We start from the raw sequence: 13,779 nt of genomic DNA, 5'->3' as shown, positions 1-13,779 counted from the left end.
TGCCAGAAAACCCTGAGGGTAGGCAGGAGTGCATGCTACCTCTGAGTGCGAACTGGGATCTGACACCTGTGGACAGTTTCTGTGCCCTGAATGAAGGAGTCACGGCCCTCCAGGGCATTAAAAGAGCAGTTATCTGGGGATGGGTCCCAGATGGTTTCATTTGGAGACATCAAAAGCCACACACCAGCTCTGTTATGACTAAAGTGCTGATCACCACGCTGACACTAATACGACATCTGCATGCTGCGGCTGTATAACTGTGTGACAACAGTAGCCAAAATGCCATTATCAGACATGGCTTTACAGTTTAAGATGTCACCAGGATAACTAGAGTGTAACATTTGTATGTATTATAATTTGTTTAATAATTAATATTAATAGTATGGAATCAGAGGTGCATCTGATGGAACTTCGTGTTTCAGCAGCTGTTAGGAATGCACAGATGTCTTTTGAAGCAGCTCTGCAGCCACTGCTGGACAGTTCCTGGAGATGACAGGTGGCTGTCACAGCAGAGGCACGTGAGTAATCTATGATTTTGGCAGTGAGCTTTTCTAAATACAGGTCTGATTAGGAGACCACCTTTTCAAAAAGGGAATTATCTGCATTATTTTATTATCAAAATCAAATTAATTTAGGCTATATTGCCTTCACCAGATGGAATTCTGTCACATCAGACTTTTTGCAAACAATTATAAAGTCTTGGGTTTCTGGATATTTCTGTTGCTTTTGGAATAATAGGACAACAGACCTAACTCACTGACTATTCTCAAGGAAGCAGTTTCACTCTTCCAACAACCAAAACATGTGTTAATTAAGGAATAGATTTCAATTACTTAAGTGAGTATGGTAGACACCAATCATAGGACTTGTTATTACATGTTCAATTTCACATGTATGAAGCTTACACAGATCCACGATTGTAAGGGAATGTCCTAATTATGATGATGTTGCCTATTGTTTCAATTTTAATTATAAATAACATACCACACCTTGTGCTATACTCCCTTTATACTTTTCAAAAGGGCTTCAAAAATACTTTTATATGTTGTCTTGGATTTAATTCATTTTTGGGGGAATGTCAAAATAATCCTGGGGCAGAGGTAGTCACTTTTTATCAGTCTTTCAAAGATCAGCCCAGGTAAGGATACCCACTGTCAGCAGTCAGCGTCCTCAGGTATTCACTCCCTCATGCCTGTGCACCTGATCCACACCTTTCTCAAGTAATCTGGCCTCGCTTTTGGAAAGGCCTATGCATTCAGTCCAATCATGGTCAGGGCCTTTAAAGATTGTTCCCCATTAGCTACATCCAGGTGACATCCAATCTGCTTCCACAAAGCCCTGCCTTCAATCTATGTGTTACAGCTTGAATATGCATAAGGACAAGGTGACTCCAACTGATTCCTATTGGTTTGTATATTTGATTGGTCTATACGCTCAAGGGAAATTAAAACACATCTCATGCTCTATTCTTTCATATCAGCTCTTTCATATTCAAAAGCTCGATTCAGGAGTTACTGTCTTAATTTCTAGTTCCATTTTCTCATAAGCCTTCCTCTCATTATCTGACATCACTGAAGAATGATTCCACAGTTGTAAAAATATAGATTCATTGTGTCTTCCTGTGTACATACAGATTTACATTTCCATGGATCCTTTTATATCTCTAGAATGTGCCTTTGGAAAGGTATGATTATAATATTTTAGTTTCACTTAATGCTAGAAATTATCATACGCATGGATGCATCGTAAGGTCACAATAAGGCACATAGGCTTGTTATTGTACAAGAATATTGTGAGGCTGAGAAATGGCATTGTAGGTTCTTCTACAATTTCAGCTGTTTTTAGTTCAATTTAAAATGCATTGACAATCCCCGAATGTGAGGAATTGCAATCTGGCAAAGGTATGGGGCCCTTGTTTTTTAAAATATTAATTGATTAATAAAATGATGTGGGTAATTCCATCTCTGAAAGGGAAACCTGCTGATCAGATTCCCTTTTCATAAGGTCCATGCCAAAAGCATAATGTGTACTTGTGCCTTGCTTCATCAGTATCATGGTACGCAGCACCTGCTCTACAAGCGAAACAGATACAGAGATCACAGGTGCCCTATTAATAGCTGACGTGACACCCAAGTCTCTGCTGCACAGGGGCTGCTTTTAAGGTATGCACCCCTGTTCCAAAAACTGCATAGCTCTGAGTATCCTCACCTGGTGGCACTGTAAACTGTAACTATAAGCCATACCCAAGTCAGTGTATGGTGGCAAGCATCTCTCATACTTATCCCAGCCAGATTAAATTAATATCGCACATGTATCAGCCCTGCAGATGGGTTATAGTTATTCATTCCAGAAAAGGCTCTCACCTGCTCACTGGCAGCAATATCATCTTGGGGAATTCTCTCTCTATGTTCCTTTATACGGGCAGATAATGCACTTTCCTCAGAGACAACCACTCCACAGGAATTTGGACTGGGTGCAGGAATCAAAGGGCACACCCATCCACCAAAGGCAAGGCCTCCCACAAGGGTGCTACATTTCTAAAGCCCTTTCATTCTACTGAGAAGGGAAGGGTGTGTGGTTAGTGTAGCCAGAGAGAGTTCTGTACAGATTTGTGAAACTTCTGCCATCTTGTTTTTCTCTGCCGCTCATTCTCTTTCTTGTCCGCTCAACTTCTTGTATCTTAAAGCACTATGGGTGTGGTGTCAGAAGGGCAAGGTCCACTCATTTAAAGAGCAAGGATTGGACCCATAAAGCAGGCTAGTTTTAGTCCAATCACCTGTAGAATTTTACATTTAGAAGAAGGTTCCAACACCACTTATTTGATTCATCCCTTGGACACCAGTCTTGAAGGAAGGTTTTGTTGGATCTTGCTGGGAGAGTAGTCCTTTCCAGAGTAGTTGTGAGGTGAAGGTAGGTGTTCCAAGAAAGAGGCAAACCCTCTCTCCTAACCATCCCTCAAGACCATTAGGGGTGATCTCTGCTGCTGTACCAAGGCCACATCACTGCCAATCACCCTGTTTCCCAGCACCTCACCTTATTGTAAGTCCCCTGAAGGTGTTTGCCAGATTCCCCTGTGTTTGGGAGCCAGAGAAAGGGCAACTTTTTTCCCTTGAGACCATGGAGTGGGACTCACAACACTTGGAAGCCAGAACAGCCGAGATCTATGCTTTCAACATCGACCCACTCCGAGTCATGACTCAAGCGTGTTCGACATTGATAAACTGTCAGGACTTTCCACAATGCCTTTGGCATTCATTGTTCTTCAATTGCTGTTTGCCTGTTCAACTCTGTTCACCACTGCACTGCACCAGCTGAAACACATTGTTACCTCGACTCAAACCAACAAATTACCTCTGCCTTGTATTGTTCAGGTCTCTGTCCCAAAGCACCAGCCATGTCATCACCATGCTGGGTAAGTGGATCGACTCAACCATGGTGTCTACCGAACAGCGACCTCTGAGTCTCTGCATAGAATCAACTCACCTGTGCATTCTGGTATCATGCTTCAGCCCCCGATTGAGCCTGATGATCGTCCAATCTGCACAGTGCAAGTATATGTTAATGTTAATGTTAAAGGAAATTTGTACTGCGCACTATCACCACCGGAGTGGTCCCCTTGTGCTCTGGCGGCTCTGAAAGAGGATGGGAGGTTGGGTAGGTGGGAGGAAGCAGGAAAAGTGCAAGAGAGCAGTGATGTGCTGTTGGCAGCCTCAGCCTGGTGGGTCCGTTGGCTGGGCCTGGGGTGTTTGCGGCCGGTAGTCGTTGTGTACTGTTGTGCAAGACTATGTGTGTTTTTGTTTTGTTGTTGCAATGTAGTGAAGTTTGTGCGGTTTGTTGTGTTGTAGGTTTTGGTTGTGTCTGGTTTGGAGTTTGAGAGGTGTATGCAGAAAGGGAAATTGTTAATAGAGTTGGTTAGTTTGCGTCTCTATCCTGAATTGAGTCGCACGGCTTGCGTAGTCTCCCCTGATGCGGCTCTGTCCTGATCTGGGTCCGACTGGCATACAAGGTTCCTTACTCCTCTGGCCCCCATCTCTAACAAGCTCTCTCATAGCTTTCCTTATCCTCCCTTCATACTCCTGTGGCAGGTACACCTGCCAATGTCAACCTCTCAGGTAGTGTGGTGATTGCCAATATCTCGACAATTCCACACCACTGTGGTGCCTGGCAGTAGCTAGGGCGGGCGAAAGTGTTCGTGGGATTGTCTGGGGTAGTTGACTCAGTCTCTGTGCGTGTCGCCTGTGTTCTATTCTATCCGGTGTCACCCGTCCAGGTGCCGTGGGAGTTACCCTCTCGGGTCGGGGATGTCCGTGTCCTTTCCGGTTTAGTCATCCTTTTTCGGTTTTGGTTTCCAGATTTAGTCTGTGGTGTTAAAGAGCCAGGTTTTTTGTGATTTCCTGAATTTTAGGTGATCCTCAGTGTTTCTTATTTCTTTTGGGATGTTGTTCCAGGTTTTTGCGGCTAAGTGGTAGAAGGAGGTGCCTCCAAGTTTTTTCTTAAGGTATGGTTTGAGTTCCAGGCGGATTTTGTTGCTTGATCGGCGGGGTCTCGTTGGTTACTGTTATGTTCTTTTGTAGGAATATTATTTGTGATAGCAGCCACCCTCCATTTGATGCCAGCTTCAACCCTGAGAAGTCTAGTTCAAAGCTTTTGAACCACCAAGACCGTTGCAAATATATTGACGAGTATCTGCCCACAGTCCATCTTCGGGCCCTAGAGACTGGATAGATAATTGTAATCCCTTTTGCAACCTCAAGAACATATCTGCCTTTTCTCTCCCTGTCTTATTAAGTACTGCATCCATGATTCTATCATGGCATGTTCTCTGTTTTTTCTCCAGTGGTGGGTTTTTGCAGTTTTTTTCTAATTTGCTATTATTGTACATGGTATGTTTGATTAAAGCATATATTTTTTATAAATCCTTGATTTGGCATTACTATATTTTGGGCTGTTATACTTTGCTGTTTGGGTTGCTACTAAACCACATTCACACCTTTCTTGAGAGTATGGCCTTCCCGGTTCTATGCCTATAGATCACACACACACACAAAGCTTGCAACCGCGGTTGCAGCACAAAAACCTGTACCTCCCGAACCACCAGCTGCTGCGTGGCACCCTTCACCCCCTGCTCCTCCCCACTTACCTGATGCAGCCTGATTCTCTCCTCCTTGGGTGTTCTGTTTGTAGACACACCAGAAGTCGGGGGCACCGCATGGAGTACTTTTGAATATGACCTTTTATAAAGGGGGTATATCTCTTGACTGTGCCCGTTTCATATTTATGATTGGGTTCGCTCTTGTTTTGTAGAAGTGTGGGGCTGAGTAGGCAGTTGAACCACTGCTCAACCTTGTAGTCCTGGGGAGCAGAAGTCATGTTCTCACACCTGCAATGTAGGTGTGATAGGGCCATCACGTTCCCCCCAGTACCTATCGCCTGGACAGAGGCATTGTTAGGAGAGGGCTTGAGGTATTAAAACCCCCGGTCTCTTGGTTGTAGTCCCGGATATAAGCTCTGGGGCTACAATCAAAAGGCTAGCTAGCTGCGAGTCCCAACAGACCCAACATTACCATAGCCCTGGATCTTTTCCTGACCTAGCAACACCCCTGCCCCTGGATGGGACATTGGCAGGCTTTTTTCATAAAGGATGTCAAACAAATTGCAGCTTAGTTCTTCAAAAATAATTAAGCTACGTAAAATAAGCCTGGCTGAATTGGAAGTGTAATCTTTGATGCTTATTTAATTTTGCTTTAATTGGACTCAAATACAGGGGTTAGGTTGATGCGATCAGGGCATCATATGTATTATATCATATATATATATATATTCAGTGAAAAAACTTTGTTAAAGGGACGTTATGGTTCAAAGTAAAACCGAAAAACCCCTGAAATTCGGCAGTTATGGTAAGATAAGCAACCATAACTCGCACCACCGTGCACTGCTAGCACTAACACCCAAGACATCAAAGATGACATCACAAATGCCATTGATGACATCACTGATGACATCACATGTGCATTTACTTTTCAGCTTTTCAATACTTGGTCAGCATTATAAGAATCCCTTGTACAGAGTTTTCATGAAAAGTAAATGCACATGTGATGTCATCAGTGATGTCATCAATGACATTTGTGATGTCATCTTTTATGTCCTGGGTGTTAGTCTTAGCAGTGCACGGTGGTGGCGTGAGTTATGGTTGCTTAGCTTACCATAACTGGCGAATTTCAGTGGTTTTTCAGCTTTACTTTGAACCATAACGTCCATTAAACAAACTTTTTTTATTAGCACGCAAACAATATACAAAGATGTAGTGTAAACAGCAAGTTCTCACAGATGGCTTTACACAGAATGTTGCAAAGTAAGCATTTATGCTCGTTCACAGTGAAGGTCAGCTGCTTCCATTTTTTTCTCACGGCCCAGAGAGGCCCACGACTCCCAGTATAAGGTTCTATTTTTTTTTACCTTGACAGACAGAGATTGTGCTGAAAGACTTCTTTTGAAGAAGTGTAGCAAAAACGTAAGACACGATAAAGATGAAATTTCTGAAACGAAACTACTTTTGTATATTATATCACTTTGAGAAAGATCTTTGGCACAGGCAGAGTCGTATTTTGGGACTGCACTACACTTGGACAATGGAAAATGCAATTATAATGTAAATAACCCTTTAGATTATTTTATACCGGAATATAATAACAATAGCGTGGCATTAAAGCCCGGTCAAGTTTTACTTGTTCGTTCAATCTGGCATATTGTTTTCTACCGCGCACTATCACCATCGAATTGATCCCCTGTCGTTTAGAGGGCTCTGAAAAAGGCAGACGACACAGGGTGGGTTAATAGAAATAATTTAACTGGTATGTAGCCGGTCAAGCGATCTACTCGCTGTGCCACTTCACTGTAGCCGGTGAAGTGGCACAGCGAGTAGAGCGCTTGCTTTGACATAAGCACCACACACCGTGGGTAATAATAAGCAGCGCTGAGATACCTGACGGTTCTTAGCGCTATATAAATGCGAAAATATTATTATTTTATTATTAACATACTCCTTTGCACTATCTTCGCTAGCAAATAGTTTCACGCCCTAATAAATAAAATGATTATTTTTAATAAAGATCGGCTGGTGAGACTAATTTTTGTTTTTTAAAACAGGTATGTTGCCCCATTTTGCCAATGTCACGATTTTCAGACTCCAGCGGATGGATTTTTCAACTGCCAGGTGCAACTCCATGTAAGCAACTTCATGACCCTCACCATTTTATGGGACAATCACCACGGACCAATATGCCCTTACGCAGTACTAGCGGGTAGAAGCAACATACTAACCATTATGGTGGTCTAATGCCTCGTTGTTGGAGCAACCTTCCGATTATTAGTGCGACCATTTACTGCTTTTATCATAAACCAACAGCCTATCTACCACAAAGGTACAGCGCGTGGCTCAAAATGAACTTTTGCTGATCGACAGCAGAGACAATTGCAAATCGCTGAATATTCACTAAACATTTCATGTGAAATATATGTACTTTGTCAAATGTACAATCCTGCTGTTTACTTTTAAACCACAGTTTCATATTCCGAATTGTGGCGCACTGTGTTCTAAGCTGATCTAACACCCTCTGTACCGCAAAGGAACATCGCGTGGCTCAACATGAACTTTTGCGGATCGACAACAAAGGCAAATGCAAATCGCTGAATATTCTCTAAACATTTGATGTCAAATAAATGTACTCCACAAATTGTACAATCTTGCTGTTTGCTTTTAAATCACAGGTTCATATTCTGAATTGTGGCGCACTGTGTTGTGACATAATGTGTGTTGTCTTCCGGGTTCTGTGTAAAGTCGCGTAGGACTGGAGACGACTGGGCGCATTTGATGACACACCCTGTAACGTCACGGAGAGAGGCGGGGAATATGAATGCTTTCATAATGTCTGGCTTAGGGGCGGGTTATATGATTTAGTGTCGCAAAAGCAAGTCAGCCAGGTCAATAGCGCCAGTCATAGGATTATCACATAATGTCGGCGCACACCAGCCTGATTTATCGTTTCTTTAGTGGACAAAAATTCAAGTGAGGCCTATAGGAAATTGTACTATCAGCGGACAAAAGGAGGGTTCGTAGAACACTTTCAACCTGACAACGAACAATACAAACAACGTTCTCAGAACACCTCCATTTTGTGTAATTGCAACCATTTCAGGACACCGCAAGTGTTCTTAGAACACATTCAACTTGACAGATTACAATATGGATAGCGTCCTCAGGACACCCCCAGTTTGTTTATTTACGAACATTTAAATACACCGCAAGTTCAATTTTACCGTCCTTGCGAACAAAAAGGACACATACTCCGTCCTCTGAACACCCCACCATTTAGTTTATTTACAAAATGTCAGAACGCCGTGTTCTCCGCGGACAAATCGAACACAACAAAAGCATATAGCACATAAAAAAACTAAACATTGAACCTATCTCATACTCCCCCACCCTCCCCAAACACTCTTACGCACCAACAAACAGAAAATCTGACGCGTTCCACGCCCCACGCTGTCCAATCAGCGAACACATTGCATGTCCGCAGACATGACGCAAGCCCATGGGCCAATCGGGGTGCTGTCCGCGGAGCGAACAGAGAAGTCCGCCCGCGAAGTGAACACAGATATCACTAATTTTTTTGCCTTACATTTTGGTCATTTTTTAAAAAACTACTGGACGGATTTACACCAAATTTGCAAAAGCACGCTTTCGGGACCAAGCCGCCACTCCTGCCACAAATTTGGTGTAAATCCGTCCAGCGGTTCGGGCTGTAGCCGTGCGCAAAGTTTTTTCCCATTATGTCTATCGGAAAAAACAAAAGTTTTGGGACCCCCCCTATAACTTTGCCCCCCCTGGACCAAACCTCTCCAAACTTTGCAAAGAAATTCAGAGTGGGTCATATACCTTTTTCTGCAAGGTTTGGTGAGGATTCATCCAGAGGGAGCGAAGTTATAAGCCACCCAAAAAGTGCTCTTCCTATGGAAACACCAACTTAACCATAACTACATGGACGCGGTATATATATATATATATATATATACATGTTTTATCTATTGAGGTCATTAAGTGTGGTCATCAGAGCCTTCTATATTTGAGAATTGTTTTAGGTGTGATTAATTGGTATCCTGTATACATTTGTAGGGTATGTAATGTGTATGCAATGTTTATGTCACTGTGATTGGGCTCAATTTGTAAGATTGGTGTATGTCTTTTAAATGATACTTATTATACATTAAAAAGTATTTGTTTTTGTACTTACATTGTGTATTGTGCATCTTCTGTCCTTCCTCCTCTGTCGAAAAAACGTGTGCTCACCCCCATGCGGGTTACTGGTACACTGTAGCAAACAGTAGGGCTTATATTACACTATGGATATATTAATCCCAAATGCTTCCATGTGTTCCATTCCGTGTGCGGATTACCACACAATCCTACAAAGGCAGACGGACATATTCCCATGATAGATCTCATGTGGGTAGGAGCTACAGAAAGCAACAACGTTTTTGGGAACATCAACATGATGGCCGCCATTCTAGAGGCGTCGTCAAGTCTTTGGTAATACTGTATGAGCTATTTGCATGCGAATGTTTGTGAAGCAGGTGCACGTCCAATATTGCCTGATACGGGACTCGTAGAACTTATCCAGTGCAGCCACTCGTTCCACAGATGCAGTGGGATCTGTCCTTGGGGTCGTGCCCATCAGTGTGGTAGGAGCATTTGTGAGTTCATCTGATATGAACTTGTGGATACACACTGAGATGAGCAGAACTGCGTCTGGTGAGTAAGTGTCATGTTGCACAGGGTCAGCGAAACATCTGCAATTCTCAATTGGTCCACTGTAGACGTGGAAGCAAAACTTCACCAAAGGTAGAATTTTCGATTCATTGCTATCCACAGTTTTGTTGGAAAGGATAATACAAAGTATAGTTCTAATGAAATGCACTTGCATGCAAAGGCAACCCAGTTACGGGAGATAGTTGATGCTTACATTCAACCCAAGAAGTCATTAGAGAGCATATGTCGGATCGAACTGTAAATATGGCACGGTAGTATTTCTGTAGCTTTTCAGAAGCCACTGTTTTTCATATAAGTGCCTGGGCGTCCAACTCTGTATTCAAACATCTAACAAAATGTTTATTTCGTTTTGTTCATTTTAAATTTTGCAGAAAAATGTGTTTGGCGAATGTGTGATGTTTGCTCGTGCACACGTGCTCAATATTTAACCCTTTCACCGTCCCCGACAGTGATGTGACTGAAGTAGAATGCATGGGAAGACTTGCTCATTACAGACGCACATACTTACACTGGGTATGAACAACTCCCAGATGAGTCAAGCTTTGGAGTCCGATGGTACCGTGGGGAATTGCCAGGGAGTAATATCTAGGATTACCAGATTCTTATCTCTACAGTAGTGACTCAATGATCCCAAGTGATACGGGCAGAGGCTCACAAGTGTCACCGTGAAAAGATGATTCTAATCCCCTGACATCAAGACCCAACGTTTGCTATGATCAGCATTAGGACTCGTGGGAAATGCAATGGACATAATTTCAAGCACATAAACACACACACACACACGCACCGTTAAGACGTTGGCTGCACATACACATGCATAGGTAAGATATAACATAAAAGGCAGCAGTGGCACTTTAAAGACGCTTGGCTTCGTGGGTGCAGAAGGAGCTATCAGCAATCGATCTGGGACTATGAGCAATTTCATTTAATGGAATGCCGACAGTAGATGGCAGCCATAGGTGACGACTGAACCAGGCCAGACGTAATCTTTTCCGGGGTCTGCACAGTGCAGCATTTCTTGGAGTGAAGAAAAGTTTCACGCGATAGCACAGCCCGCAAAGCAAAGCAAATACCTTCTTTCGGCTTCTTCTCTGGGCCTGCTTTAGCAGCGCTGGGCGCCTTATAGAGGAATCCGCAAAGAAACGTTGACAGTGATGCATCGGGATGAAATCCAATTTCAGCCTGAGGATCCCACCTCGGGTAATCTGTCAAAGAGAAGAAAAGGTCACACATAGACTCATTCCTGGGTTCAAATGATTGCTATCTGTGCTCCTATACGAGGAAATGGGGAACATTGCATCAAGGGCCTCCATTCTGAAGTGTCAGACAAAACTCTCTCTTCACATAAAAGAGTCATCAGACAATGATTGCCAATTTTTTAAACAAACGCGCTGGAAAAAGACCATATTAGGCTGCAGCTGTTTCCTTAATAAGCAGCTTCGGAAGACAAGTCTTAGCTTAGCTACATAAAGCCGGTCTCCCATAGTAACATTCAGTTTGTGTTTTAAACCAGCTACATTTGCACTACTGTATCGGACATGACATTTTCTGTCTCGTTAACAAATGATTTAGCTTTATTATATTTGATTACCTTTATTGGCTTGCAGATATCATTATTTTAGCAGAATTGAAACAGCAACATATTCTGAAATCATGCATAATGACATGTGTGCAGTTCTACAACTGTTGTGCAAGCAAATAGAGATGGGCACAACTTCACAAATAATTTAGCCAGAGATTTGCTCTCGGTGTAAAGGTGCTTGTATTTATTGATTTATAAAGCACTTTTGTCGCAGCGCTACACACAAAGAGAATAGTACAATATTATGTATAAATACGAACTAAAATGCATGACATTAAACATTTGCAGCAAAGGGGAGAGCAGATGAGCTTTAAGAATAGAGAGGAATACAGAAAGTGTAGGAGAGGATCTAATAGCAAGCGGAAAGGAGTACCAATTTACAGATGAGAGAAGTGAAAAGGAGAGGTAATGAGATTGCACAGAGGGAGGTTCGGGAAGTGATAGGCGAAAGAGGGTTTGAGAGTGTAAGGTACAGGCTGGAACATAGACTGAGACAAAAGAGGAAAGTTGAGATGGAGCCAAGCCATGAATGTATTTACAGAGAAAATGAAAAAAGAAGTCGTGATTCAAAGGGAAACTAGAAGATGGAGAGAGGGGGAGAGAAAGAAGTAAGTGGGAATAGACAGACAAGAGTATGAATAGCAGATTTGAAGATAGAGTGCAAAGAAGCACGTTGATAGGCGGAAGGCTGGATTAGCAGAGCAGAACAGTAGTCAAGACGGGAAAAGACAAATGTGGAGATGTTTGGTAGCATCAAAGGAAAGAAAAGGCTGAGCGTTACAGATGTTATAAAGTTGGAAATAGCATAAGTGAGACATGTTGAAATGTGAAGTGAAAAAAAGGGTGGAGTCCAATGTTTGCAAACAGGTGGAGAACGAGGTGTAGCAAAGGGAGGAAAGAAGATGCTGGTGCAGGGACCGGACCGGAGTGGTAATAGTTAAAGTAGGAAAGAACAGGATCTTTGTTTTAGAAGTATTATGATGAAGACAGTAACAATGCATCCATGAATGGATGGCCAATAGGCAAGCGTAGTGAGTAGTGTGGAGAGAGTCAGGGACCGAGGAGAAAGAGACGCGAAGATATGCAAATCGCTAGCATAGAAGTGGCATGATAGACTAAACCTATTGATAATACAAACAAGGGGGGAGCTGTACAATGAGAACACAAGTGGATCCAGAACCGATTCCTGAGTAACACCATAATACAAAGGAAAAGTCAAAGGCCCTCATTACGACCCAGGCGGAAAGGGGTTTACGCCGACGTAAACTTCGCCGACCCTTACCGCCTGAGTACGAGTTCCCGTAGCGCCATGGTGATTTTTACGCCTGCTTTTTGCAGGCGGTAAAATCCATGGCGCTACGGGACCTTGTTGTTAATTACGCCACCGTAATTTACGGTGGCGTAATTAACGCCTTCCCCACTCCCATTATGCCCTATGGGGCAAAAATGGGAATGGGGAAGGGTAAATGGGGATTGGGGATTTACCGCCCCGCCAAGGTCGGAATGGGGCGGTAAGTCCGCCAACCACCATGGCGGAGTTGGCAATTTAGCGCCATGGACCATGGTGCTAATAGCACCATGGTTCTCCGCCAAGGTCGTAATGAGGGCCAAAGACTTTTTGCCAGCCCATGAAATGGAACATGAATGGTTAGATAGATAAGAATGAATCTACTGAAGGACAAAACTATAAACAGAAAACGACAAAGGGGAGGAAAGAAGGGCACAATGATCAACACTGTCGAAAGCAGATGAGAGGTCAAGAAGAATCGGGGGCGAGGAATGTTTACACTGAGAAGTAAATAGAAGGGAGTTGGCTTCACTGAGAAAAACTGTTTCAGTGTAATGGTGAGAATGAAACCCAGACTGATAAAAAGAAAGGGAAGAGTGATGATCAAGATAAGTTGACTTAGGTGTAGACTGCATGTTTAAGTATGTAAGACAAGTAGAGGAGGAGTGACATTGGATGATAATTGGCAGAAGAGAAGATTCTCTGCATGTTCATTGCCAGTAGTAAAAACATGCATAGAAAGAAAGCTATTGAAGAAGCTTGTCAGAAATGTGAGGGGATGAGGAAAGACCTTCGGAATTAAGGAATAAGGAATAGGATCAAGAGGGTAGGCAGTAAGGTGAGCGTGAGATTGATATCAACCAGTATTGGATTTAGAAAGGAGAGAAAAGGAAATGAAGGAGGACAGTACAAATGAAAACAGTGGAGCTGCTGTTTGTCTGCAAACATTAAAATATAGAAGGGAGGATCATAGCTGGGAGGACCTATCAGTCAAAAGGGGAGCAACATCAAGAGGGAAAAGATTCAGTATCTGGTATGGGAAGACAATGAATGTGATTTAAAGAGTTGAAACAGGTGTCAGAG

The 13,779-nt window shown here is 42.9% G+C and overlaps 1 protein-coding gene across 3 annotated transcripts in view; it reads right to left on the bottom strand.

Moving 5' to 3' along the window:
• The window catches only part of ARAP2 (ArfGAP with RhoGAP domain, ankyrin repeat and PH domain 2), a 1,740,202-nt gene that overhangs the window by 679,023 nt on the left and 1,047,400 nt on the right, over window positions 1-13,779 (bottom strand). For all 3 annotated transcript variants that reach the window (XM_069631830.1, XM_069631832.1, XM_069631831.1), the window contains one exon: window positions 10,900-11,031. In XM_069631830.1, coding sequence (XP_069487931.1) covers window positions 10,900-11,031 — 132 coding nt within the window. The remainder of the gene's footprint in view (window positions 1-10,899; window positions 11,032-13,779) is intronic.

Source organism: Ambystoma mexicanum, chromosome 6q (genome assembly GCF_040938575.1).
Source record: "Ambystoma mexicanum isolate Mex_15411 chromosome 6q, UKY_AmexF1_1, whole genome shotgun sequence".
Classification (NCBI taxonomy): Eukaryota; Metazoa; Chordata; class Amphibia; order Caudata; family Ambystomatidae; genus Ambystoma; species Ambystoma mexicanum.
Note: the sequence above shows the minus strand (reverse complement) of the source record. Positions and strands in the feature narration are given on the sequence as shown.